At 45.3% G+C, this 26,678-nt stretch overlaps 1 protein-coding gene across 9 annotated transcripts in view; it reads left to right on the forward strand.

Moving 5' to 3' along the window:
* Positions 1–26,678, forward strand: part of HDAC4 (histone deacetylase 4) — a 194,022-nt gene that overhangs the window by 147,835 nt on the left and 19,509 nt on the right. For all 9 annotated transcript variants that reach the window (XM_065750742.1, XM_065750744.1, XM_065750746.1 and 6 more), the window contains 6 exons: positions 5,635–5,768; positions 11,475–11,595; positions 16,865–16,911; positions 24,395–24,502; positions 25,035–25,090; positions 26,042–26,129. In XM_065750742.1, the coding sequence (XP_065606814.1) occupies positions 5,635–5,768; positions 11,475–11,595; positions 16,865–16,911; positions 24,395–24,502; positions 25,035–25,090; positions 26,042–26,129 (554 nt within the window). The remainder of the gene's footprint in view (positions 1–5,634; positions 5,769–11,474; positions 11,596–16,864; positions 16,912–24,394; positions 24,503–25,034; positions 25,091–26,041; positions 26,130–26,678) is intronic.

Consider the following 26,678-nt stretch of genomic DNA (forward strand, 5'->3'; position numbering starts at 1 on the left):
AACTTTTCAGGGCCCACATTAGGTAATTAGGCAATCTTATTTTGAAGTCTGCCTTCTTCCCAGGATGTTTTGTGAATGAACATTTTGCCATGTGACACGCCCTGAGGAAAGGAGAAAAAAAATGCTGCAGTGAGAGCAACTCATGATTTATCCATTTAATCTTATTTAACCCACTCTTTTTTTGCATCATTAAAATCAGCACTGTGAATTAAATACTGATGGTGTAGTGATAGTGGTGCATTAAAGCTGACTTTGTTCTGTAGCTGTTAATTGCTGGGTGGGAAGCAATGTGCAATCAGCTCCCTAAAAGTCCAGGTAGTATCTAATTTTTGCAAATCAGCCTTTCAAGTCTCCATCTGCTGCTGATATTTCAGCTTTGAATTTTTGCAGAACTGCATTTCCAGTGTAGCCAGTCAGAGCACCAAGCTTATTCTTGCTTTTGGCTTTTGCCAAGAATATGAAGAAGGGTAATCCTCCAGCTCACAGTCAAACCAGATGAAACTTGAGCATCTAATACTCTTAGACCCAAACTGTGCTGCTTTGAAAACAAATGGAAGCGTGGTCCTGCTCTGAGAGATTATTCGTTCTTCTCTCTCTTCCCTTCTCCTGTTTAAGTTGCCTTGTCAATCATACACAAGACTCTGAGTACACAGTAACGTTTCCTACCAAAGGATGTATGTTTCACTCAGATAAAAGTGCCTTTGAGTTCCATTAAAGTTATGTTAGAGTGTAACAGTAAGGATACAGGCCTGGAGAACAGTGCTGCACTGGAAAGGCACTGTTTGAGTGTTAAGATTTATTTTCCTTGTAGGAAGGAATGGCCTACAATAAGAGGTAAAAAACCTGCATTGCTTTTATGTAGTATCATACATGTATTTAAACCAGTGCAGTGGCATGAACGATGTACAGTGTATTTCACCTGTTAAACTTTTTTTTTTCATGGCGTTTATCCATGTCCAGACTCTAAGGCTTTGGTTTTTTTCTACTGCCTTGCATCTCTAGCAGATCTCTTCTTCTATGATGGATGGATAGAGGAGGGAAAACACAATTAACTGCTGCCAAGGGAGAAAGCGGTTCCTTGCATTCCCTGGCAATAGTAAACTTAAAGCCCTCTCCACATTCAAACTGGAAATCTCTTGTTTCCTCCCCTCTTTATTTCCCAAGGAGAGGTCTTTCAGACAAGCAGAGTTACTGTTCCCCACATGCATTCTTACCCGCGCAAAGGACTTGTTTAATTAACCAGCACTATTTGCTTGCGGTGGCAGGAAAAAAGAGCCTGCTACTCTGAGCGTGCAGGCACAGAAAGGAAAGGCAGATATCTCAAATGTGAGCATGTGTGCCCTGCTAAGGCTGGTTCTGTTTTCCTGAAGCAGTCTATCAGTGGTTGTGTCTTTGGAGGTGGATACTATAGCTTAGTCGCTGGGATTGAACTTTTCTTTCAAAGGCAGGAAATTAAAGCCTTGGGGATTTTGCAAAGCAAAGTGCATCAGGCTTCTTTTTCACTGGCAGAACCCATCTGTTTGATAAGTGACTGCTTTGGAGACTGATTTTAACACAGTTATGTGCTTTGGATTTCAGAGAAGTTGAGATTTGAATTCTTGTGATCATTCGGTGAGTGGGGTGGAAAAAACAAACCTCTTTCAGTGATCCTAGTGAAGCCAGCCATGATTGCTCTAGACACAGGTATGGTTCCTATGAGATCAGTTACTGTCCAGCAGACAGAGGAATAGTTCATCACTTCCATGTTCAGAATACCGTATAGAAGGGGCTAATGCTTTCTCTGGGCAGAAGTAGGACCGGATAGCCTGTCATTCTTTATGTATAATTTGTTTTCCTGTCTCTGTTTGTGACCACTACCTGAGACTTCAAAGGTAAAGAAAAAAAGCAGCGTAACATACTACTCAAACTTGATGTGCATTACTGCACATGAAAGTGGAAACAGTGCCCTCCCTGACTTCTTCAAGCAGCTCATTCTGTGTCCCGAAGCATGACATTTAATTCTCCTTCGTAGCAGAATATGAAAGAAAGTTAGTTCTTGAACTTGCCCTCACTGGCATGAGTAGCCCCCTGACTTTAATGAGTACTTCTGCGTGCACTGCTCTGCACACTTCAGTAAGGCTTCTCAGGTTAGGCCATTAATTTGCATAGCTCCAATTATCCAGTCTCTGATCTCCTGTAAAAATGGTACCACAAATTATTCTGATGTTCTGCTTTTAAGTAGTTTTCGTTTCTGATGAAGGCATTTATTCTCTCCTGTGCAGAGTGATATAATTATCTGAACCTCAAATCGTATGTTTGTTCTGCCAGGAAAGGCAAGTTGGTTGCACTTTTGTGCTGACCTTTAAAAATGATTGTCATTTCCTAAAGACTATTGCTTCCAACATCACTTAATTTAACTCATAATGGCCAATGTAATTACATATTTTAAACTTAAGTTATCAAGGTTTCCTTTGTGTATACGTACCACCACGTTTTCCAAAACCTTTTTTCTTTAGCTCCTTTTTCTCTCTCGCATTTATTAGGCTCAGTTAGACGTACACGTGCATTTTAAACACGCCTGCAGCTTTCTGGCATTTGCAGACGTGGATGAAGAGGTGCTGCTTTGTGTGGCTTGGGATCAAGCCCGTGGCTGCTTGTGTTTGCTCTCATTGTTGTGGCTCTTTGTGTGGCACCAAGTAAGGTGAGCTGATAGATGCCACTGAGTTCTGAGCTGACACCAGGCTTGCTCCCAAAAAAACCTGTGAGGCCACTCACAGCTCTGCTGCACTGGAGGAAGTCAGGGGAGCGATGGAAGAGCGTAACCTGGAGTTTCATTTGTTATTATCACTGGTTTGATCTGTGTTGGATTCTGCCAGTGTTACCCAGACAAAAAACAGGGAACAAGACAGAAGTCGCTGATCTGGCTAGACATTGCTTTGCCTGCAGAGCTAGGCTTACATCCTGATGGTATTGCAGGAGTTACTATTTAAAGCTCAGGAACTCAGGAAGAATGCCTTTAAAAAGAAGCACAGATTGCAACACAGATTCTCATACTTTGTTTTTAAATAGTTTCGGGCCCTCTCTCCAACTGTGCGGTGCAGTCAGTATAATTCACTGTCAAGTTGTGACCAGTCCCCAAGAAGCAAAAAGGTTTGCCAGAGCTACAGTCTGGGAACCCAGGAGGCAAGTAGAAGACTGCTCAGAAACTCCTTGTAACTGCTTGATTCTTCCTCAAACTCATGAGGATGCGATATTGAACTCGCCTCAGGCTTAGCTGCAGGATGGAGTGTCCTTTCAAGCTTCTAATTCTGAGTGTTCCTGTATTATATTTTTACTTTCTCAGTTTGTATGAGTGAATTCTCCAGTGCACTCTCTTGCCTGTTCTCCATGCGGCGTGCTTTCCTCTTTGGCCATCCCCAAAATGCTTCACTTGTGCTGTCTTTCTGTATTCAGTTGCAGGCTTCTCTGTATGCTGTCCTGACCGCTGGGATGATTTGCTTTGGTATTTTTTAATTGCTTTTCCAACGAGTCATTATTAGTAGAAACTCTTGATTACACTTGACAGTATTTTTGCCTATTTCTTATTCTGAACAGTTGACTTTAGAGCTTTCAGATCCCCGCTTTCACTTGCTCTGTAGCAAGTTACACTTGGAGCAACGCTAGCAAGAGCATCTCCAACACAGGGTTCCAGGTGGACTTGTTCTGTCGTTTACCAGTAGCTGAGCACTGGCAAGGATTGCATGTATTCCTACTGTGCTTCAGTACAGCCTGTCTCTGGCAAGGGAATGCACTGCATGTGTCAGCACCTTGAGAAGTTGCCATCCTGGCACTGCTGACCCCAGCAGCAGGATGTTCCTGCTCTAAGTCAGTGGAGCACACAGGCGAATGAGCAGCGACTTACTGGCTGCTCGTGATTCTTTTTGCTTAAATTCAAGGTTTCTTGAGCCTGAAAATATATGTTTAATATATACATATGCACTCTTTTGCTTTAAATGTGTAACACCGTGCAGTTGAAGTCCCTGTAGATGTGTCTAGAAGCCAGAGATGACAGATCTTTGTTTAGTATCAGCAATTTACCCAAACCCAGTCTCATGTAATCTTGGAAGACACCTGGGGACATTTTGTAAAGCAAATACTTAGTCAAAGTGCCTGACATCGCCCTGAAGATGACTTGGTTAATTAACCTCAGAGGAAAAACGTGCGTGAGCAACTCCAGACCTTACACTAGCCTAAATGAACTGGAGGTTTGTTTTTTTTTTTACCATTGGTCTTCACTTTCTCCTCGGATGGCACTGCAGTGCTTGGCTTTGCCCAGCAGCTCCTGATGGCTTCTGATGATGAACCAAACAGGGGAGCCCTTTACAGAGCGCTGCGGCGCAATCTTGTTTAACTGAACTTTGGCTAACCCAGAGCCCATCCTTTCATCAGCACTCTGTTCTCTTCCTAGAACTGGATGGGCTGTGTTGGTTTTTATTTTTTCCCTTTGCACTCACCTGCAGCCAAGCAAGGTGCTGCCAGGTACCTTCCCCAAGGCACAATAACTGAGTGTCGGTGCCAGAGTTCACCTCAGAGGGGAAGGCCAAGTTTTGCAGTGGCAGAACTTGCTTGCACTCAATCAGAAGGTGCAATTCCAGCTCCACGCAGGCCTGCCAGCTGGGGTTGCATGCCCTGTGTGTTCTCAGAGGCCTCTTTGAACTCCTTGCAGCTACAGATTGTGCTGTTGATCATTATTACTTCAGCTGCTCACCTGAGGCCTAGCTCAGGTAGGCCTCGCAAGCTGCCTTGGCACTGCTAGGCCCAGCATCGGCGCGCTTCAGTGGGATTTAGGTGCAGCAATGCCTGGCTGAAGGGAGGGGTAGATGTGAACATTTCACTGTGTCTCTTTTGCATCCAGGAGTGCATAGCTATGGAGGGTCTGCTGGCTTTGTTCTGTGCAATGCTGGCAGTGAAATTGCAGCTCCTGTTCCAAAACTGTACCCGGGCAGCTCCAGAGCATGAAGCAGTCTCCTACGCTGCTGTCATGACACGAACAGTCACAGTGCAAGGGGATTTAGCTAAATACCTGCATATCGTGGTGAATAATTATGCCCAAGCGTGTTCTAATAGTCTTAATTAGTGTGTTGTCAAATAATGTGGATGCGAAGACTTCAGCACAGGCTATGTTATGAAACATAGTGCCTGCTAATGACTTATTCCTTCTGGCTTTTAATCCCAAACCCTCAAGTCATTTTTGCAGCAATTATTAAAGTGCCCAGTGGACAAGCTGTAAGTCAGCCCCCCTTCTAAGTCGTGCTCCAGCTCTGGCATACTGCACTCGTGCCAACACTGTCATTTGTCACCTCTTTCTGTCACTCTCACAACCTCAGCCTGAAGTGATGATGGTGACTCATTTCTTTTCCATATCTGTTGAGATGTCTAAAGGAGGGGATCGGTGCAGGTTTGGTTCAAAGCAGCTGCCCATCTCCTTTCTTGGTGCCTCAGAGTGTCATCTCTTAGAGCTCTGTGGCTCCTGGTGAGTCATTGTAAGTATTCCATTGAATGCAATGTGCTGTAGACCAAATGGGGGGGGGGGGGGGGAAGAAGAGTTTTGTTTCTTCCATGTGTCTGGCAGAATAGTTTCACTCACTTAGAGCAATTCTGTAACTTCTGCTGCAGGTCTTGTCTATGACACCTTGATGCTGAAACACCAGTGTACCTGTGGAAACACAAACAGCCACCCGGAGCACGCGGGGAGGATCCAGAGCATCTGGTCCCGGCTGCAGGAGACAGGTCTCCGTGGCAAGTGTGAGGTAAAACGAGCACCAGCAAGGGGGCAGAGGGGTGGGCCTGGAGGAAAAGAGCACCTGGTTTGCCTAGAGGGTTGCACTGGTGGATTACAAGCAGCTTTAGGGCCAGGTTCTGGTTTTGAAGGTGTGTGTGTACTGAACCTGCAGCTCAGACTGCTGATTGCTACCTGGATATGCAAGCTTTACACTGCATTCCAGCTCCATTGTTTTATAGCTCCAGCTTTTGGTAACGTTTTGCCATATGTGGCTTAAATTTAATCCATACCTAGGTGGCTGTTTATGTTTGTGTGTTTGCATGTCAGGAGTGCTTTTCTAGCGAGCTGATTTCATTGCATTGCAGTGACTTAAAATTTTGTGAGACACTGGGGAAGGCTCTTGCCCGATGTGAACTGTAGGGTTTGCAGTGAAGCTGCTCACATAATTCTCAGCCCTATTCCCTGTAACCTGGGAGTCCCTGTGGACTGTTAGATTTTTAAATGGCCCAATACAAAAGCACAACCTTAAGTTGCCATGTTGTTTGATATCGGTTCAGTCGTAACAGGAGCCGTGGAGCAAAAAGTTTGTATCTCAGGGGTTTAATAACTTTTAAAATATTTGATAATAGTCAGCCTACAGTGAAAATGCTGTGCAAAAAATGAGGATAGGTGGATGCAACTAAGTCTTGTTCTCTCACGGGTTGTTAAATTAAGTTTATTGGGCGTGCATGTTTTAAGAGCAAAGCAAACTACGTGAAAAGTTGTTAAAATAAGAAGACGAGTGTTTAGTAATGATTATTCATAGCTAATTAGTAACGATGATAAATTCACGGCAGTGTTTGTTCATCAGTTCTCTGAGCATCTGAGGGGTTTGAATCACACTGTAAATATGAGTTATGTCAGCATCTGTCTAGGGAGATTTTCTAAGCAGTCAGAAAATGCATCCACGTGGTGGCAGCATTGCCATTAGATAAAGCTCCCATCACACGCTTATTTATCCCTCAGCAGAGCAAGGAAGAACTTCAGAACTGTTTCTGTCTTTGGAGACCCGTGTAATTGAATTCTGGGATTATGGTGTCTGACAAAGAAACACGCAGCTCACTGCTGTCTAGCTCCTCTGGTTTGAAGTGGTATTTAATTCACACAGTGTTTGTTGCCCTGTCTCCTACAGTTCTGTAACGTCTGAAGGTCTTCATCGCACGATCCCAAGCAACTGTTGTTTTCCTGAAGTAATGATCCCAAGCAAGTTACTTTAGGTTGTTCTTGCAGTAGGAGCAGGTTTTGATGTTCACCTGTTTTCCATTTGTGTTTCCCTTATGACCACTGGTGAAATTCAGCTTCGTCTTGACTCTTCCCTTTTCTGAAAGCATTAAATATGTAATGCTAGCTTCCGAACTGCAGTCCTGCATTTCCTTCTCTGCTGTCTTTCTTAAAGATCGCACCTGCTCTTTTGGGATACCCGGCTCTGCTTTTCTCTTAATCTTCCCCATTTCTTTTCACCCACTGTCTCCTACACAGCTCAGACACACATTCAAGTTTTCTTCTTTATCCAGGCTTTGTGGGCAGAGCCTTTCCCTCTCTCTCCATCTCCTTCCTCCCTCCTCACTTCAGTGTTTTGTACTTAATAGGGTTTTTCCTGGAGCTGCAGACACGCACCCTTTGTCATCCTTGACCAAAGTAAATCATTTCCACGTTGCAGAGCCATTTGGTCATTGTCCTAGTACTAGGTCTGCTGCAACAACAGAAGTCAACAGCAGCACCAGGGCTATGGCAATCAGCAGTTTGCCAGGTGGTGTATACACATCTTTGTTTCCTCAGCTCCTCTTTTATTCTGTTGCTTTTTAACCACTATTGGTGTGCACTCATTTTATATTCACTGTTGCAGGTATGTTGTCCTGTGCCACAGGCATTATGAGCCAGTTGAGTAAGCCCAAGGGCCTGATGTGAAAATTGTTTGTGATTATGTAGTTAATCACACACAGCTCGTGTTTGTAAAAGGACAGTTTGTAATTTGACATTTCCTTATCCTTGTGTTTCCCCTTGCTTCCTTAACAGCCCTTTGCTGTGGTCTGGTTGTGGGTAAAATTTGATTCTGTTAGTTGCAAGTGCTTGATAGGAATGGATTCAAGCACAGTACCCCACATATTAAGTAATCCTATACACCATGTATGGGATCATGCAGCTCCATTGGGACCCCCATTCCTCTTCCAGAAGCAGTTCAACACTTGGTCCCCACACAACTGCATGCTAGATGTAAATTTCAGCTCTGTTTTCTCATGCAAGCTCAAACAATTCTCTGTGTCTGTCTCCTGGAAATTTTCTTTCGGTGGTTCTGTTGTGCACAGGCCTCGTGCCAGAAAAGGACTCGCTGATAAATATTTTGTTATGCATGCAGAAAAATGCACGCTTTGAAATTTCAGAAATGTGAAAACCCATTTTCGTCAGGCAACCCAGAGGCTCCAACACAACCTGCCAAGCGCCGAGTTCCTGTCATTTCTCTTGGAGGCAAAAGAAGGGATCCAGAAGGGGCACGAATATTTTTAGAACAGAAAAAGCACATCGCTTCCCGCCCACCCACTCCCTTCATTTTTCAGCAGTGAAACAGATATTTGCTGAAGTTGTCCAAAAACCATTACACATCCAGCTGAGGGGAAGATGTGCAGCACATTTGCAGTGTGATAGGTATAAGTCCGACACGTTTTCATGAGTTTAGAGGTGACCCTTTGGAGTGAAAGCAGTTGTCCAAGCTTAACGACATCTGTGGTTTAGAGCATGACTTGTTTAATTAAGTTAGCTTTATAAAATATGACAATTACTCTGGTATATGTTCAGGATTTAAAAGCAACAATTATACTAATTGAAGCAATCGCAATAAAATAGGCTCTCCCCCAAATGAAAACCCACAGTTGTTGCGTGGCATAATCCTCCCAGCCTTCATCAGAAGCGTAGGAAATCAGTAGGTTTTGTTGTGTGTTTTGGACATAATCAAAACCCTTGGTCTGCTCGACCAGGATTGAGAAGAATTAGTTCCTGAGTCAGAGTCTGTCTCCAGGCACGTCTTGGCAGCAGTCCTGTGCTGTTCAGAGTACGAGCTCTGCTGGCTGAAGCCCTCGGGTTAATTGGAGCTGCAGGGAGGACAGATGTGAAAAATAGAGCTTGGGCTGGGCCATCTGTTGGAGAGGAGATGCACGCAGAGTTCCTGACAATGCGTGGTGCTAGAGTTTGGCTTGAAGGCACGATCGACACCGCAGAACCGCTGGGCATCAGCTGTGCACCAGAAATCTCTCATTGCAAAGCACTGAGGTGGTGCTGGTGCATGGGGGAAAAAAAAAGCTTTATTGCCATTTCATGGCTTTGCGTGGCACAGAGGGAGCGGAGCAGGTGGGACAAATTCTTGTTTGCTGTCTCTTGAGTTTCACGTCCTCTCCTGTTGAAACATCATGGGGTGAAAGGGTGGGTAAAGTGACAACCGAGAGACAAGCATTTTGTGGTTTGAAATGAGGAAAAATTAGCAAGGAAGAAATAGGAGGGAGTGTATCAAGCAGTGTGAGAGGGGAAGCCACAAATGAAGTGGATGAAGAGCTCCATTAGGTTTAAGAAGATAACTGCTGAGTTGGCATGGTTCTGGCAGCCTGGAAGTGGGTTAGACTATAGGGGTGCTAATGCAGAGTGAGGGAGCTGGATAGAGTCATAGGATCATTTAGGCTGGGAAAGACCCTTAAGACCACAATTCCAGCCATCCCCAAATGCTAAGTCTGCCTCTAACCCGTGTCCCTAAGCACCACACCCACACATCTCTTAAACACTTCCAGGGATGGGAACTCCACCATCTCCCTGGGCAGCCCTTTCCAATGCCTGAGCACCCTCTCCATGAACATCCAATTGAAAACTTGTCTGTCACAACTTGAGACCATTTCCTCTCCTCCTAAGCACTGCAAAGTCTACTACAAACCAACTGCCACGAGGGAGGGAGGTCCCCATACCCTGATGCTGAGCACAGACCTTGGATGGGCTTATGGGGCCACCTCTGTTAACCAGGAGCATCCACAGAGGAGCTGGCATGTTCTTGCAGTGAGCAGCTGCTCTTGTGCATCCACGGGGTGCCAAGAAATACAGCGGGCTATTTCTGTCCATCCACTAAATGTAGCAGCTGAAAATGGGTCAGTACGTCTCGTTCAAAGGAAAAGAATTGGCGTATGGGCAAAGGGGAAGCTGTAAAAGCCTCTGAGGGTAACTGAGAGAGGCTTACCATGAACAAAAAAGGAAGACAGGATGAAAGCTCGCGGGGGATTTGCCAGATATTTCCATCCCTTCTGGGTCTAGCATTTTTGTGATTATTGCCTATTTAATGGGATGGTGTATTTTTGCCTCATCATTAACCCCAGGAAATGCTAGGTGGTGGAGCGGAGCGCAGAGAAAATGAAAGAGGAACTGGAGAGCAGAAATGCCAAAATTACGAGAGCCAGAGCGCACGAGCACTCCTGCAGTGCTTTGATTTCTGCTGCCTTATGGCTCAAAATGCTTTTACAAAGGGATTTCCTGCATGCTTTGAAACACGTGATGAGGGCTTCTGCTGAAGTTTTGAGATGCAATTCCCTGAAGTTTATTTTGCACACTGTGCTGGGTGCGTGGAGGGGCTGGTGATGGCTGTGCGGTGCACGGAGGCAGTTGCAAGCTCCAAAGACAAGGTGTTTTTTCCACTGTCAGGAGTTGGTTGCCTTCTCTGGAACACCTGATATCCTTCAGGCAGCATCTGCTTGCCAGAGAGTGCTTGCTTCTGTGTGAGGGGCCAACTTGTGCTGCCCAAATTCAGCATCTCCAAACAGCGCTTGGTTCCGACAAGTATGTTGTGTCACAAATGGGCAGTAGAAACAAAACAGAAGCCCCAGAGATCACAGAATGGCTTGGGTTGGAAGGGACCATACAGCCCATCCATTCCCAGCCCCTGCCACGGGCAGTGCTACCTCCCACTAGATCAGGTTGCCTGTGGGCCCATCTGACCTGAAAGGTATACTGGAGCTCTATGAAAAGAGGTGTAAAGACTCCAGTTTGTAAAATGCAAAATGAAATTGGATCCTGTTGACATCAGTGATGGTCTTTGCAGTGTCCTACAATGAAGCTAAGGTGTGGACTTCGTTTTGCACCTGCCCTTCTTTATTTCTACCAATAACAGAAGTGGAGATGAGGATATATACTATGGTATTTCCAGCTCAAGATGCATCGCAGTATAAGAGAACAATTCGTAATACGTGTAATCTAAAGGATTTCCAAGGGGAATTTCAGAGCAGAAACTCTGCAATTTACCATTAACTAATCCAAGGTTGTGTTTGGAAAGTAGTATTTCGGGGAGAATAATCAGTGGAGGGGTGGGGGTGGAGCATTTGAAGGACCATATTTTGATCAGTAGGTCACTTCATAATGGTTTATAACTGAAATCCTGAATAATCAGTAGTCGAGCAATCCCTGCGTAGTTTAGCAAATCCTCTCTGGTAAATATTTTTAAAATAAAGGAAGAAAAAAATCCAAAAATGACTTTGTATACCAAGCTAATACCTTCAATAGGGCCCTAAACCAACATTGGCCCTACAGAGATTATTTTTCATGCAGGAACCAGTGTTAGGTTTTTTGCTCGTTGTCCTTATGACTTGCTAAGTTACAGAAAGAAAAATTATTCAGCAGTGAGAGCTGAGCATTAAACCAGCGATCTCATCGCTCCTTTTCTTTCCTCTTTCAGTGCATTCGTGGAAGAAAAGCAACTCTAGAAGAACTGCAGACAGTTCACTCGGAAGCTCATACGCTGCTGTACGGCACAAACCCTCTGAACAGACAGAAACTGGACAGCAAGAAACTTCTAGGTATCGTTCACTGTGGGGTGGGGTCCCCTTCCTGATCCCCAGCATTCACACTGCCCCAGTTCTGGCCATCCCTTAGTCCTGCTGGTGTTCACTTGGTGCTCCCACCAGCCTTAGCTATGGGCAGTTCCCAGGGTGATTCTTCCCCCACTGCTTTCAACGTCTCTCAACATCACAAGAGTGATGCATCTTCTGTTCTTTGGGTAGATCCCTAAACCTTAGCTAGCTACATTGAATGGATGTCTTCAAAACGTGAAAACAACCTCTGTGAGGAGAAAAGATGACTTAAGAGTCTATCATATCTTTGCACAGCCTGCTCTGCCTGTTTGAAGGGTCTCCTTTGCCTGATAGGAACCGGAATAGTCCGCTTTAAGGACCTGGATCTGCAGCACCAACCAGCTGCACAGACATCAACAAATAGATGTCAGGGCTGTATGGATAATCCACAAGAAAGATGCAGGGGCCTCTTAGATAGTCCTACATTTGTTTAATTTTGAGCAAGACTGTTTATTCCCTTGACTGGGGACTGGATCTTTCTGAAATGCTGCTTCTGCTATGGAGTGTAGACTTCTTCCTTGCAGGCTGTCTAGAGGATGGTTGTTCAGATAGCCATTTCCAACCAGAGCAACCAATACACAAAGATTTTGGCACCTTACGATCGTGGAGCATCTTATCCTCCCTTTGTTTTTTCCTCTTCACAGCAAGAGGTAATAAGCTGGAGGGGAAGTTTGGGAAGTTCTGGTGTGGGGATCAGCAAAAAGGCAGTTCTGGAATCTAGAAGTTTACAATGTTTATTTTGGGATTAGCTTCACTTTGAATGATATAAAAAGAGGATTAACTTGATGACCTGCACATTGCAGTAGTCATAGCAGAAGAGCTGGAAAGGTTTTTGCAACATATTCAGTATGTACATTAGATCCCCGAAGAGGAAAGCTATTAGGCAGTTGTTTAAACATGTAATTAGCACTGTATTTATAGCTAAGTTACCATCTCTTTAGAAGTCAGAGAAATGAAAAATAGACATCTCTGGCTGAGTGATAGTGCAATTAGTATATACAGTTTAAGAAATTTATGATGTCATATCCTTGGTTGTGTAAAAGTCTTGCTGTGCGTAAGGCGTATCCATCAGCCCAGAGAAACAGGGTGTAAATCTCACCTGTAAATCTAAGAGGGCTCCTCATTTGCACTTGCATCACCTTCACTCTGACTGGTCTGACTTCACTGGGCTGTAGTGATGAAGCAGAGCTGAAGATGATTACCTTTCCCCATGGATTCCTCATGGTGGGATGCGAGCAGTCCTTCAGCACTGTTGGCTTCACCAGCCTGGATCAGTGGGGTTGATACCCTGACTGATGCTGGAGGAAGCTGTGGGTCACCCTAACTCCACTCCAGAAGCAGCTTAAAGTTAGACATTTGATACCCCTTGCAAGATGTAGATACGTTTTTAGAGTGGGCTGAGGTAACACTATAGCTGTTTCCTTCTCATTCAAATGTCACATCCTCTCAAAATATTTTATCATTCCAGTTCAACTCTCGGCACAACCTATATCTGTAGTTCCACAGGTGTATTTGTGGAAGGAAAGTTTATTTAGTTAGCACCACGTTTTGGGGTTCCCCTATTTCAGCTGAAACAGACCTGTTTAGAGAACCTGCTGGAGGACAAATTCTACCCTTGAGTACTTCAGTAGGTTTGCTGAGCACCCCACGTGTCTTTCAGTTACACATTTTAAAAAGATCTCAAGAAATTAACTTTCCTCTAGTGAACGAAAATAGTTCCAACACCTGAGGGCATTCCAGTACAAAGGGTTGCATGCTTATGTGTAATTTTGCAAAGAGCATTAAGTTGTCAGTGGGCTGTACTCCTGATAAATCAATTCCAAGAATAACCTATTTGTGGGTGAGACCAGTTTGGCTGGGGTTGCAGCTGAGGCTTGGGCCATGACCCAGCCAGCATTGCCCAGCAGCTCTTCTGTTTAGTAACTGCTTCTTCTGTTTGAGGCTGAAGATGCAGAGAGGACATTAAGAGTGTTAGTTGGAAGGGATTTCTGGTAGCTCTTAGCTGAGCTTACAGCAGGGCAGGAAAGGCAGTTATGTCCCAAAAACCAGTAGTTTCCTAACTTGGTGGCTTCCAGAGTGCTGGGCTGGAGCAGAGACGTGTTGGAAACCCTCCCTGAAAAGCCTTGGTCTCTGTATCTGTGCACAGAAGTGAACAAGCCTGTAAGCAACCCCTTCTTCAGATGTCCTCTCTTGTTGAAAGTTTAAAAGGCTATTAAACGTACAAAACAGCTTTGTGGGGTTCTTCTAAATACATCTGTGGGCTAAATGTGTGGCAGGATTGAAGTCTGAAACCAAAGCTTCGCATGAGGCTCACATATGCAAATGTTAGCTTGGTAGACCTGAGTGTCTTGACATATATATGACTATGTTGGAGTATCTGCCTCTGTATAAGCTCTTTGCCTTTGATATGTTTATGAGCAAGAAGAAGCATGAGAAATCTCAGCCTAAAAGGAAGAACTTTAAAGCTGAAAGATGAAAACATGTTTGGAGCAGAAGGAGATGTCTTCTTCCTACTTCCAGAGTCTCCCTGAGAAACAGATACGAATCACTGTCTTTGAAAAGTCCTGGCAAATGGGAGAGGTGCCTGAAGACTGGAGGATAGCCAGCATCACTCCAATCTTCAAAAAGGGCAAGACGGAGGATCTGGGGAACTACGGGCCAGTCAGCCTCACCTCCAGCCCTGGAAAGGTGATGGAACAACTTGTTCTGGACGCCATCTCCAAGCAATTGGAAGAGAAGAGGGTAATCAGGAGCAGTCAACGTAGATTCACCAAGAAGAAATCATGCTTGACCAGCGTGTTAGCCTTCTATTGATGTCGTTGCTGGCTGGGTAGATGTGTGGAGAGCAGTGGATGTTGTGTATCTTGACTTCTGCAACGTGCTTGATACCATCTCCCACAGCATCCTTGTTATGAAACGTAGAAAATGGGGGATAAGTGAGTGCACAGTGAGGTGAATTGAGAACTGGCTGTCCGGTAGAGCTCAGGTGGTGATCATCAGCAGTGCAGAGTCTCAACAAAGGCCTGTAACTAGTGGTGTTCCCCAGAGGTCAGTGCTCGGTCCTGTCTTGTTTAACATCTTCATCAAGGCCAACAGGTCAAGGGAGGTGATCCTCCCTCTCTACTCTGCCCTGGTGAGGCCACATTTAGACTACTGGGTCCAATTCTGGGTGCCTCAGTTCAGAAAAGACAGGGGTCTCCTAGAAGGAGTCCAGTGGAAGGCCACAAAGATGACTGATGGACTGAAGCAACTCTCATATGAGGAAAGGCTGAGCGACCTGAGTCTGTTCCAACTGGGGAAAAGAAGACTGAGAGGAGATCGGATTTAAAATACATAAAAGGAGTTGGGAGGCAAATGGATGAGGCCAGGCTATTCTCGGTGGTGTGCAGTGACAGGACAAGGAGTAATGGTCTAATTTTTTCAGAATTATAAGCAGATTTCAGTGCATTTGGATACTGTGGATCAGCTAATTTCTTTTACTTCTGCAGCAGTCCTGCAGTTGTTAGTCTCGCTCTTTCCTCAAGAAGTTCCCTCATTACCGGCATCCAGCACTGACAGTGAAGACCTCTTCCAACGGAGTTAGAGTCATAGAACCATTGAGGTTGGAAAAGACCTCTAGGATCATCTTGTCCAGCTCCAACCCATCCCCACCATACCCACTGACCACATCCCTCACTGCCACATCTCCACAGTTCTTGAACACCTGCAGGGATGGTGACTTCACCACCTCCCTGAGCAAGCTGTTCCAATACCTCACCACTCTTCCTGAGAAATTTTTCCTAGTGTGCAACCTGAATTTTCCCTGGTACAGCTGAGGCTCTTCTCCTGTCACCAGCCACCAGTCACATGGGAGAAGAGGCTGACCTCACTTGGGGCATTACAGGGATCTTTGCTGTGTTGTATACCAGAAGGGCAGCACAACTCCATCCCTGGAAAGATTGACACAGCCCTTGAAAGTCTCAAGATAAAGAATATGAATCCATTTATCATTTGACCCTGTGGAGCTTGGGAAGCTGTTGAACAAGCTTAAATGCAGGCAAATAAGGCTGCTTTTAATTTGCGGATAGCAATCATAAATTGTTGTCAAGAAGATAAATATTGAAATAATAGGTGGATTAGCAGTGAAAGATGTGACAGGAGGTCTAAAGCAGGATGAGCTAAGAGTTCTCATGTGGATCTAATCACAGAGTGAGTCTCCCTGTGCACTCAAATTGATAATACAGATGCACTAACTCCACTCCCAGTCAAGGGTCTGCGATGCATTTGCACTAGCATGGTCCTCAGCACCGTGTGTCTGCTTTCATGACTAATTCATGCTCAGCGAAGATGGTAGTTAGCACTAGAGGGAATTTATTCCTCCAATATTGACGTGACCCGGGCAGGAACCTGGTTCAGTGGAAAAAGAACAACTCAACCCAGTTTAACTGTTAGCTTTCATTAGTTTTAAAGAGGTATCAGTCAAATGAATCTCTGGTGCTGGACTGTAGATCTTTTATGGTGCTTGCACGTGCATATTTTCTTCTCCTGCTTGCCTGCTGTGCATAGATACACACACAAATCACGAACTAAGGGTAGCAATAAATATGAGAGTTTTCAGTGCACAGCATATGAGGCTGCTATACAAGCTGAGGATGTGATGTTACACTCAATATAGATTCAAAATTATTTCTGCAGATGGCTTTCTTCATCTCTCCCGAATTATTAATGTTGGTTTTGCTCTTTCAGTTAAAAACATGTTGTGTTTGCTCACCACCAGTTTATTTTTTGTCTAGCTTTTACGAAGCAAATGCACTCAGAAGTCTTCTAGCGCCTGTGCAGATGACTTTAGAGAGTGTTCATGATTTACACCCTCTTTCAGTTGAAAGTGGTTGAAGTGTTCACCTTAGGCATGCTGGGCAGTTGTCGGTAGCATCTCAATCATTTATAGTCAGTGTGATTGCCTGAAGTGTGGAGCAGCGCAGAACCGTTACGTAAAAATGGGTAATTTATAGGAGGCTTTTATGTCAGAGAGGCTTTTGAGCGTGTCCAAGTGTGTATATTGTTTGTGTGCACATTGTAATATAACAGGGTTGGCTGCGTGTCTTCTAAAAATTGCAAGAAAACTGTGGTCTGTTACTGTGTTCAGAAAGATTTCAGCATGGCCATAAAATTGGACCAAAATCTGGTGAACTTTGACTTTTTGACTTACTGGATATGTATGTTTTTTTTCCTACAGGTTCTCTAACGTCGATGTTTGTCAGGCTTCCTTGTGGTGGTGTCGGGGTGAGTGCTCTCTTTAATGTGTAAATAATGTCCTGTTTGTTCTCTGAGTCCCATTGGTAACAAAAATCGATGCTTTGCATTCCATCAAGTGGGTAATTGCTACCAGATGCTCTCTATAAACAGGGTCTGCCGGGGGTGTGGGTTTGCAGTGACAGCCTCACGTGCCTTTCTTCAAAAGCAGTGTGATGATTTGAAACTGTTCGGAGCGCTGAAGCGTGGGTGACATTCGTAGGCATGTTTCGTCTCTGGCTTTTGGGATGAGAAACCTCATTTCCCAGGCAGTGATGTTTAATGGCTGAGAGGTTACTGAATTTTAAAGCCACCTTCGAATCCAAAAGTGCACCTCAGCTGCACAGAAAGCAAAGATGTGCTGCTTGTGCTGCGTAGGTGTTTCATCTTCGGTGTTTGTGCTTCAGAGCTGCCTGTCCCATAGTGCAGGTGGAAGATTAATTAACAAAACAGTGATGCTGAAGGATGGTGTTTGGAGAAGCTTCAGCAAATAGTGAGTTATTTGCATCTGGACTGTGTTACTGTCCTAGAGTGATTGGTCTCACAGATTACAAAGGGTAAAATTGCAGCCGTCGGTATTTGGCATCTTTCATTTTTTTTGAGGCTGAATTCTGAAAGAAGTGACTGAAATATCTGTCCATCCGTCACGGAGCAGCTGAACATGAGTTTTCCTCTGTCAAGGTTTCATACAGTTCCCAGAAGACTGGAAAAAAAAAATAGGAATACCACTCCAGTGCCTCGTGCTGACGGTTTGGGTCGGGTGTGTTGTTTGGAGCTTGAAAACTTGCAAGTTTTCCTTTCAACTCAGACTTTCCACTCCAAGGTCTCTGTGCAGGGTGACACTGGAGAAACTCTCGGAGAACAGGAAGGGAAAAGAATGAGAAGAGACAATAAAAGGCGCTGTGTTTGAAAATTCACAGTGGTAGTTCTTATGCATAATTGTAGCTCGTGAGGTTGAGTTTGGAGGTCTGGATTCTGTTATGGAAATGAAACAAAATTGTTTTCTTCCTGAGTCTTTGCAAAATCACTGCTTTGAAAATTATCCCGTCAGAGAAAAAAAAAAGAAGAAGAATCGGCGTTTATTCATACCGCCACAACTGAGCGCTCGTAGAGATATTTTATTTTGTATTGTAAATATGCTGCAGTCTCCTAATTCATGACAAATTTTTGGCTGGAGTTGAAAAGGTTTGCATTTACCCTGCCCTGCAGTCAGGCATGCCATTCAAAGCAAAAATTATCATTTGCAAATGAAGACTGAATGGTAACAAGTAGAGACAGTGCCTGAGCCTAACGTGGTCCCAGAAGTCTTGCATTAAGTCCTAAACCAGGGCAGGAAACACCACGGCACTGATACCCTGACGATAAAGACAGTACTCTCTGCTCTGTGGTCTCCACTGAGCCTTAAATAAGAAATAAAACAGCTTTTCTGCAGCGTTTCAGTCATCCCGACAGATGCTTTCATGTTTTGTAGGAAAAGCTTTTGTGTAACTACTAATTTACTAGTCATCAACAACACGCTTGTCAGATTTTTCATGGAAAAAAAAGTTGTGGTTGTTTTGCTCGGTTCTCCTTCCCCTAGCTCTATTGGAAGGCAGCACGAGCTCTTTGTGTGCCTCTGCTTGCAGGAGAACAGATCTCTCACTGCTTTTCAGATGCATTTCTGATTAGTGTACGCACTGCAGCTATGCATCTGCAGGGAAAATGAGGCCATAGCACACAGTGATGGGCTGCAGCATGCTGAGCACGACACACTCGGGAGGATTGAAGTGGTGACCACCTCCTTTCGGGTAGAAGATCTGCATGCAGATGGCACAAGCTCCTTTCAATCCCGTTTTCTGCTGTCCTTCAAAGCGTGAGATTTGTCAGGGAAGCTGGCTTAGCAATGTTGAGTGTTTGTTGAAGAAATACAGGGAAAACTGTAGTCTTTGTTAGCATGCCAGTTCTGTCAGACGAGTCGCTCTTGGTTTGATTTGCTATGGGAAAACGTTGGAAGAAGCCCTACAGTGGGATTTTAGCTGGGCCACAGAGCATGCCTTTCAGTAGCAGATGAAAAACAAGTCATTTTCTGCATCAAAGGGGATGTTGAGACATTTCTGAGACACATCTGTATGGGAACTGTTGAATCACGGCCTGAACCACTGACGGATCACCTGAGGTGAGCACTGAGTCAGCGGCAGGAGCACAGGTGAAGGCAGTGCACCTGTGTGACCAGAAGCCAGACCCCATTTAAGGGCTGACCACCACTGGGGAAGGGTCTCTTGTTGGAGATCCCTCCTGTGTGAGCCTCAACTGTCAGTGACAGGTGAGCTCTTCCTAATTTACCATCTGGATAAGCCATACAAAAATATACTGTCCACCTTTTTTTATTTTGTGTGGGTACTATTCTTTCAGGGTATTCACCCTCCAGCACCTAATATCTATTGAAGAAATAAAATAACTTTAAAACATTAGAGCCTAGGGTGACTTATCAGTTGCGAAGAATTTCAGTGAGAGGGGAAGTATGATGCAAGTCTGAGAGGTTTCAGCATGTGAAGACTGCTGAGAGATCGGGTGCTTGTTATGTACAATTAAACAATCTTAAATTGATTTAGGAAGAGAGCTTGGGGGTTCTGCTGCTGTTGGCTGGCTGCAGGGTGGTCGTGTGGCACCGCTGACGATCAAGGAGCATCAGAGCCGTATTGAAGCTCTCCTTTGTTCAGGATCTCCAGGTTGGCATAACATGACTTGTTGCACAGTCATCGTTTTGTCTTTTACTCCCAAGCTGAGGAGGTTGCAGAGAGGCAGCCCTGGCAGTGTCAGAAGGTGCGGGCTCCAATCGCCTTGCGCTGGTTTTACTGGTGAAGGAACATCGGGCACACATCAGGGATGATCCGAGCACCTGGGAGACATCTGGTTTGTAGCCCAGAGCTGAAGGAGAAGGGATTTATTTCAGCAGAAGGGTAGTTTTCTCTGACTGTCACTTAATAAGTGCAGCGTGGTGAATAATTCATAAGTCACCAAGGCAGTAGACGGCTTTCCAGCTGGCTGACTGCTTCATAAGGAGGATTTGATCCGGAGAACTCAATGCTGTCCTGGCAAATGCTTGCCAGGGGGCTAACGTGATCCATAAAGAAAAAAAGAAAGCTTTAAAAAATCAGGCTCCTGTAGAATAAGTTGGGAGTGGTCCTCTTCTGGATGCATCACTGATAGGAAGATAGAAAGCAGCTGTCATAATTAGCCCTACTCGTACTCTGAAGTGCTGGGGAGCAAAGGATTGGTCTGTAAGCAAATGTGATTTGGTGGTGATGGTGTGAAATTTATTCAGGGTCACGAAGACAAAGGCTGACTGCAGAGAAATGTCCATGTCGTCATGATAACACGAAGCTAAATAGTAAAGTAGTGCACAAAATGCAGTGTTGCTGGATGCAGAATAACGCCTGTGGGCGTGAGGGAGCAGACCTGGAGCAAGTGAAAGCTGGTTCTTGTAATTCAGGATGGGAGCTGGGGGTGTCAGATGGTATTATGGGATGGAAAGCTCGAAGCCAAGTCCTTTTTCTGCAGGCAGGCATGCAGCTCTCTTCCATAGGGGATGTCACGTAGGTTAAAAGAATAAATGGGCCTGAAAGATGATGTAGAACAGTGCTGGGAGGCAGAGCCCACGAAAGCTGTTATATCTGCAGTGGCTTGTGCCCCAGTGATGTGGCAGTGCTGTTTTGCCTTGTCACCTCCTCATTAGGGCTCTGGCTTCATGTTCTGCTTTAAATGATGAGGGAAGCTAGTTCTTTGTGCTAGCACAAATGTCACAACAGGAATTTTTTTTTTTTTGAAGGAGCAAGAAAAGGTTTAGGGCAAATCAGTTCACTGCATAACGCCTTTTGATCTCCCCTCTAAAACGAAGTCACAAGATCAGCAAGGAAGGTTTCTTCTCTTATGGTTGGGAACTCTCGGTTCTTTTCATCGTGGGTTTGTTTAAGATGAGGAAGCCCTCACATCGTCATGGCTCACACTAACAAACCTCCCCACCTGCATAGCAGAGGAGGAAGAAACCACAGAGCCACTTGTATCAACAGATGTGAGCTGTGATTTAAACAACAGTCATTTCTTCCCACTGATCTTTAGCAACATCTGCAGGAGCAGTATTTTTACTTAGCACCATTACCTTCACTTCTCCACGGCACACACACTTTTCTTAATCTAGGGCTTACATGCACAGTGTTACATAATCCAGGATAATTAGAAGAAGATTTTAGTGAAACGCTTTGAGAACCCATAAAATATTTCCTGTGTATTTGCATCCAAATACTTCAAGACACTCAAAGACTTGATACTGTGCTAACTAGTCCTTTTTTATTTTTCTGAGTGTGTGTATAATGCTTATTTTCACTCTGTTCACAGTCTTAAGAAACGATCTAGTGACTCTTCCTGGTGTTTGATCTCGTCCAGAATTTGTTCTCCTATTTTTTGATTGCAGGGTCTTGTTTAGAGTGTAAGAACTCTTTACCCATGCAGGTGTACAGCGTGCAGCAGAGCAGAGACAAAAGAAATAACATTCCATGAAATATGAATGAGAGGAAACTTAATAGCGAGTCTTAGAAGAAAAAAATATGTGAGTGGTGATTTAACCAGCTCCTTTAGAGGAGATGTGAGAAGGCAAAGACAGCTCCCTGGCTGGGTGAATGCTGAGTGCTGCTGTCACCTAAATGTGAGGATGAGCTGTGATGATAGGGAAGCAGAACTCCTTTGTTTCCCTTTGCTTTGCAGTCCCTTGTCCCTCTCTGTCCCTATATTTTGCTTGCTCTAATGAAACCTTTTTTCAAGATCCTCCTCGTTTTGTTTCGAAATAGCTGCCTAGCAGTACATAATTTAGTACACGGTGTGAGTAGGAAGCTCGTGTTTATATTCTTAAAGATTTCATATTTATTAAGGAAGGAAAAGTTCTTTCGTGTTTTGCTCAGAGACATCTTAGAAATTCCTCTTAAAAAAAAGCCTCCATCGAACTGAGCTTCCCTCATCATTTCCTAATAATTGTGCGTGCTGCAAAGGCTTTAGAGCCTGCAGCAGGTCCCAGGAGCTGAATTCCCTCTCCCCATGTCCGAAGATCCTCAGCCCCCCTAAAAGTCCATGAAGTAGGATCAGCAGCTCCTCTGTCTTTAATATTGCTCTCAAGGAAACAAGCGTGCTTATCCACTGCTCATCCAGCAGATGTGGAAGGCTCGGTATCTCTGACGCAGTTGAATCCTCCAGTTTGGGAGAGAAAAAGAGAAATATACACTCTTAAGATCAACAAAAGGCAAGAAATATGCTTCCTCTCTCTGTAAAGTCCTTCCAGATGGTAAGGCTTGATGTGCTGTCCCAGCAACAACTCCTGTGATGGCAGCTACATCAAAGGGCTTGTCGACAGGGAAAGCCAAATAGCGTCTCCCTGTAATGAACTTCAGAATTTAGGAATGATGAAGGGGTCAACAGCAGCCTGAGCACCAAACAGCAGCAGCTTCAGAGCCAGAGAGCAGCCCAGCTCAGGGCCACATTAATAACATTTTCCACCATGGCAGAGCCTACGCCCCTCTGCTGCAGAGCGCTGATGACTTCAGTGGGACCGTTCAAACACTTCCAGTGTAACATGATGAAGTGCTGCCTTGGATTAGGGCCCAGCGATCTCCAGACATCCTTTCTGGGAAGGTGGCTGGGTGTTAAATCCTTATCGTGGAGATGTGTGCACGTGGGACAAGGCAGTGCCAAGCCTGGCTCTCCTGATCCAGTCATTCTCCCACTACGTAGCTGGGCATGGCAGAGTCCTTGAGGCTGGCTCCTAAGCCTCTTTCTATTGCTGTCCTGCAGCATTTTCTTTCAAGACCAGGATAGATGGGTTAGATTTGCCCATTCCAGCCTGCATGGCATAGCTGTGTCCCTTGAGTGAAGCCTGAAGTTGAGGAAAATGAGGCCACCGTGGAGTGGCCCTTATGCAGTCGAAGTGAAGCAGAAGAGCCCTACCAACCTCGTCCTTCCCCAGGATACCAAGGACTGAAATTAACATCGCCAGCACCGAGGCTCTCATTTTCTTTGTGAAAATCAAATCAGTATTCTCTGTTGCTTAGGTTAGGTGTGTCTGCCACCTGCAGACAGCATCTTCTGCAGCATGCTTGTGACTCCTAGCAGCATTGCATAGAACTCAAGCCCCATAGTACTTCTTTTCCCGTGTTTCTGCCCAAACTTATGAACTCAGGGGGGCCCTGGCCCTGTTACTGGCTAACTGCAGCTTCAGAAGTGTCTTCAGAACAGCTGGTGCCAGAAAGCATTCCCAGTAACAGCCTGGAACGATTTCCACTGCCTTCAGCACATCCATGAAGGAGGTGGCTCAGTGTCGTGTGGGGTGACTTGCATCTCCCTGCAACTCAGTAAGCAGGTTGGCTGCCAGACAAAGCAAATAATCCATTTCTCCCATTCTCCTCCTCCATTGTTTCTGTAAATGCACTCAACGCATCGCAGTATGTGAAAAATAGCTGGTGATCCTTCACATTGAGAAATGTTGCATTTATCCTGTGACGGACAGTAGGACTGTACAGCAGAGCTTTCCTGACATGGGATAGTCCCAGCAGTGTGGATTTCACAAGGGCTGGGGCTGGCAGGAAGAAAGCAAGCTCTGCTTTCATCGCAGCCTGCAAACAGGCTGGGGTGCTGGGGAGGAGATCCAGAGCAGGCCCCACACCGCCTGTCCCCCCACAGCCTCCAGCTGGATTGCAGCAAAAGCTGAGCAGACATCTCAGCATCTGTCTTCAAACCCATCCTGTCTTTGTGCAGTTGGTGGGGTGGACGTGGTAAAAGCCAGCGTTCCCTGCTTTTTTGTTTCAGTTAAGGCAGGGTCTCGTAGCCTGACTGCACGGTGGGTGCCTGAAGGGTGCCGTGCCTTTGGCCTGTTGGCACATCTTCTGGGGGAAAAGAGAGGATGCTGGCACTGTCAGATATTCAGCACTGAGGGAAATATCTGTAGTCAGCACCTAGATGCTGAAGGCCTGCTGTTAGCTTTGATGAGACACGAGAGGTTGGTGACAGCATAACCTTACCCGGCAACTGCTGGCAGGCCTGGGCTAGGCAGGCATTGTTAAAATGTCCATTATTAAGCATCCCTCCCGTGGTGCCTGTCTTTTAATAGGGATACTGAATGATTGTGTAAACCTCTTTTTTCATCTGGTTTCTGTTTCCTCCAGCAGTTGAGAGGAAATACTGTTGTGGTGGTAGAAGTGCTGGTAGGAGACACCTGCAAAATGTGGCGCTGAATTTCCTGCTCTGCTATGTTACTGACCCTGCAGCATCTCAGGAGTGCCCTTCATTGGAGCAGCTATTGGTGTTGTCACCTTTAGGTGACGGCGATCCTAGTATTGCTGAGATCACTTCTGCCAATTCCCACATTTAAGGAACTCAGATAACTCCTTATCAGACATGGGTCTCTGTTTCCTGGCTATCCTCACTAACCATGGTTCCTGTGTGTCTCACTTAGGTTGACAGTGACACGATCTGGAATGAAGTTCACTCATCTGGTGCTGCTCGCCTGGCTGTGGGCTGCGTCATTGAGCTTGTTTTCAAAGTGGCCACAGGAGAACTGAAGGTTGGTATGACAATAAGCAACACTTCACTTCGAAACGGGCTGTGTACGGGAACAGCAGGGCTCAGCTCATGGCTGTGTTGTGCAGGAGATCCAACAAGCTTCATTTTAATGGCACCATCTGGCTTTGGTCATAAAAATCTTTGAGGATATCAGCAAGTGATCAGCAGACTCCTGGTGAGTGTTCTTACACGCTGATTAAAAGGAAGAAAGAAACCAGAACAGCAAGCAAAATCCCTGTTCCAGTGTTATCTGAGGGTCTTGCTGCTGGCTTCAGCTGGGCCAGTGACCTCATGCAGAATTTATCTTTTTTTTCCTGAGTGGAAGGAAATGCTGTACCAGCCAGTTTCCCTAAAATCCACGTGGATTTCTTCCCCTCCAGAGCAAGGGAGTACATCATCCGCCGCTATGCAAGAACCATTGAGGACAGCTACATAATTGCAAGGCACAATTAGTGCTGCTGGCTGCATGCATCCATCCTTGTGAGGTGAACCTTCCTACCTGTCTCATTTCTTCCTTTTTTTTTTGTGTGTAGAATGGATTTGCTGTTGTTCGGCCTCCGGGTCACCATGCAGAAGAAAGCACACCCATGTAAGTACACGTATGTGCTCTTGTGTTCTTGCTTCAGTGTTTGCCTATTGTGTGATCTACTGCCTGAGATATCAGGGACTGTTCATTAGTTTACTGTTGCAGAATTTCTTGCCTATTAATAGGCACAACAGTATCATATTCAAAGCTCCCAGTAATTCCTTTGAACAGGGCAAATTCCTGCTTTGTGCTTTCAGGTGGGTAATTCTTAGCAAGAGTCGACATAACAGTCATGCCCTGGAATAACAGTGCTGCTTTTATTTACTCCTGTGAGTTGTTTTAAGCTCAATGTTAATGGCTCACATGGTGTGAGGAAGGCAAGAATACTATTAATGGCAGTATAACAACCATAATTGTGTCCTGAGGTCACAACACTGACTGAGGAAAGGAGCAGAGCAGGAAGACTTCACAAAGCAAAAGCTGAAGTCAGGCAGCTTAGATGTGTTTTCAACAGCAGGGTTTGTATTAGGGTTTTCACCAGAGATCCCATGCATCCATTAGGATCTCATGCATGCATTGTGTGGGACATGTGTACCGGGCTTACTGTGCTGAACATTCACGCGTGGAGTTTCTGTGTTTCAGCACTGAGTTCTGGGGCCTCTACAAGAATGTCTGCTCACCTCCAGCTGGTGGCCTCTCAGCTGCTGCCTCTTCTTTCTCCTCCTTGTGCTGTCCTCCTTGTCCTCATCTCTTGCATGCGAGTGCTGGGGATCTGGGGGGCCCTCGTGGGCAGCCGGCCCCCATCAGCACCTCACTGCAGTGGGTTTGGGAAGGCATTTCCTGACAGATCACAGGGCACATGCTGCTGCGTGGCTATTCCGTGTTTCTACAGAGGAAAGCAAAGTGAAAGAAGAAGAAATGTCTTCCTACTGTCTCGGATAGCACTGGGAGCAAGGAGACCTATATTTAACACCTCTGCTTTTCCTCTTTTCTATTCCTTCTCATCACCTCCAGGGGCTTCTGCTATTTTAATTCCGTGGCAATTGCAGCCAAGCTGCTCCAGCAGAGACTGAACGTTAGCAAAATCCTCATAGTGGACTGGGTGAGTAAACACTGCTTCTTACCATCAGGAGAGCAGGTGGAAAGTTTTCGTGGGGTTTTCTCTGAGTTTCATAGGAGACCAACCCAGGCTCTGTAAGTCAGTGAAAAAAATGTTGTCTGTGGTCTGTAAGCCAAAATTCGTTTGCTTGGTACTTTAAAAAAAAAAAAAAGTTTTAGTAAAAAGCTTAGCAAAGACTCCATAGTTTTCTGACTAGGATTGTGATTAATAAGTAGTTGCCTTCTAAAACAAGCCCATAACACAGTCTGAAGGATGAGTAACTGCAATCTGTGCTGTTTTGGCTGGCTTATTTCGTAAGCTTTTTGGTCTCAACTGCTAGAATCCATCCCAGCTTGCTTTCTGAGGTGTGAGGACTGGTTCCTGAGAGGGATGGGCTGTCCAGCACAGCTTTACTGTTGGTCTCAGTGTACTGCCTCTGGGCCAGGCAATCCTCTGTGCGTGTGGGCAGGCACTGAGAAGTGTTCTCCACGTTGGATCAGGACACTGAAATACTCTGAGAGCTTGCTTGGGATTTTGCTGCGGTGACGTGTC

This window comes from Cyrtonyx montezumae, unplaced genomic scaffold, assembly GCF_038088225.1.
Source record: "Cyrtonyx montezumae isolate F1298 unplaced genomic scaffold, pur_monq_1.0 scaffold_7, whole genome shotgun sequence".
Lineage (NCBI taxonomy): Eukaryota > Metazoa > Chordata > Aves > Galliformes > Odontophoridae > Cyrtonyx > Cyrtonyx montezumae.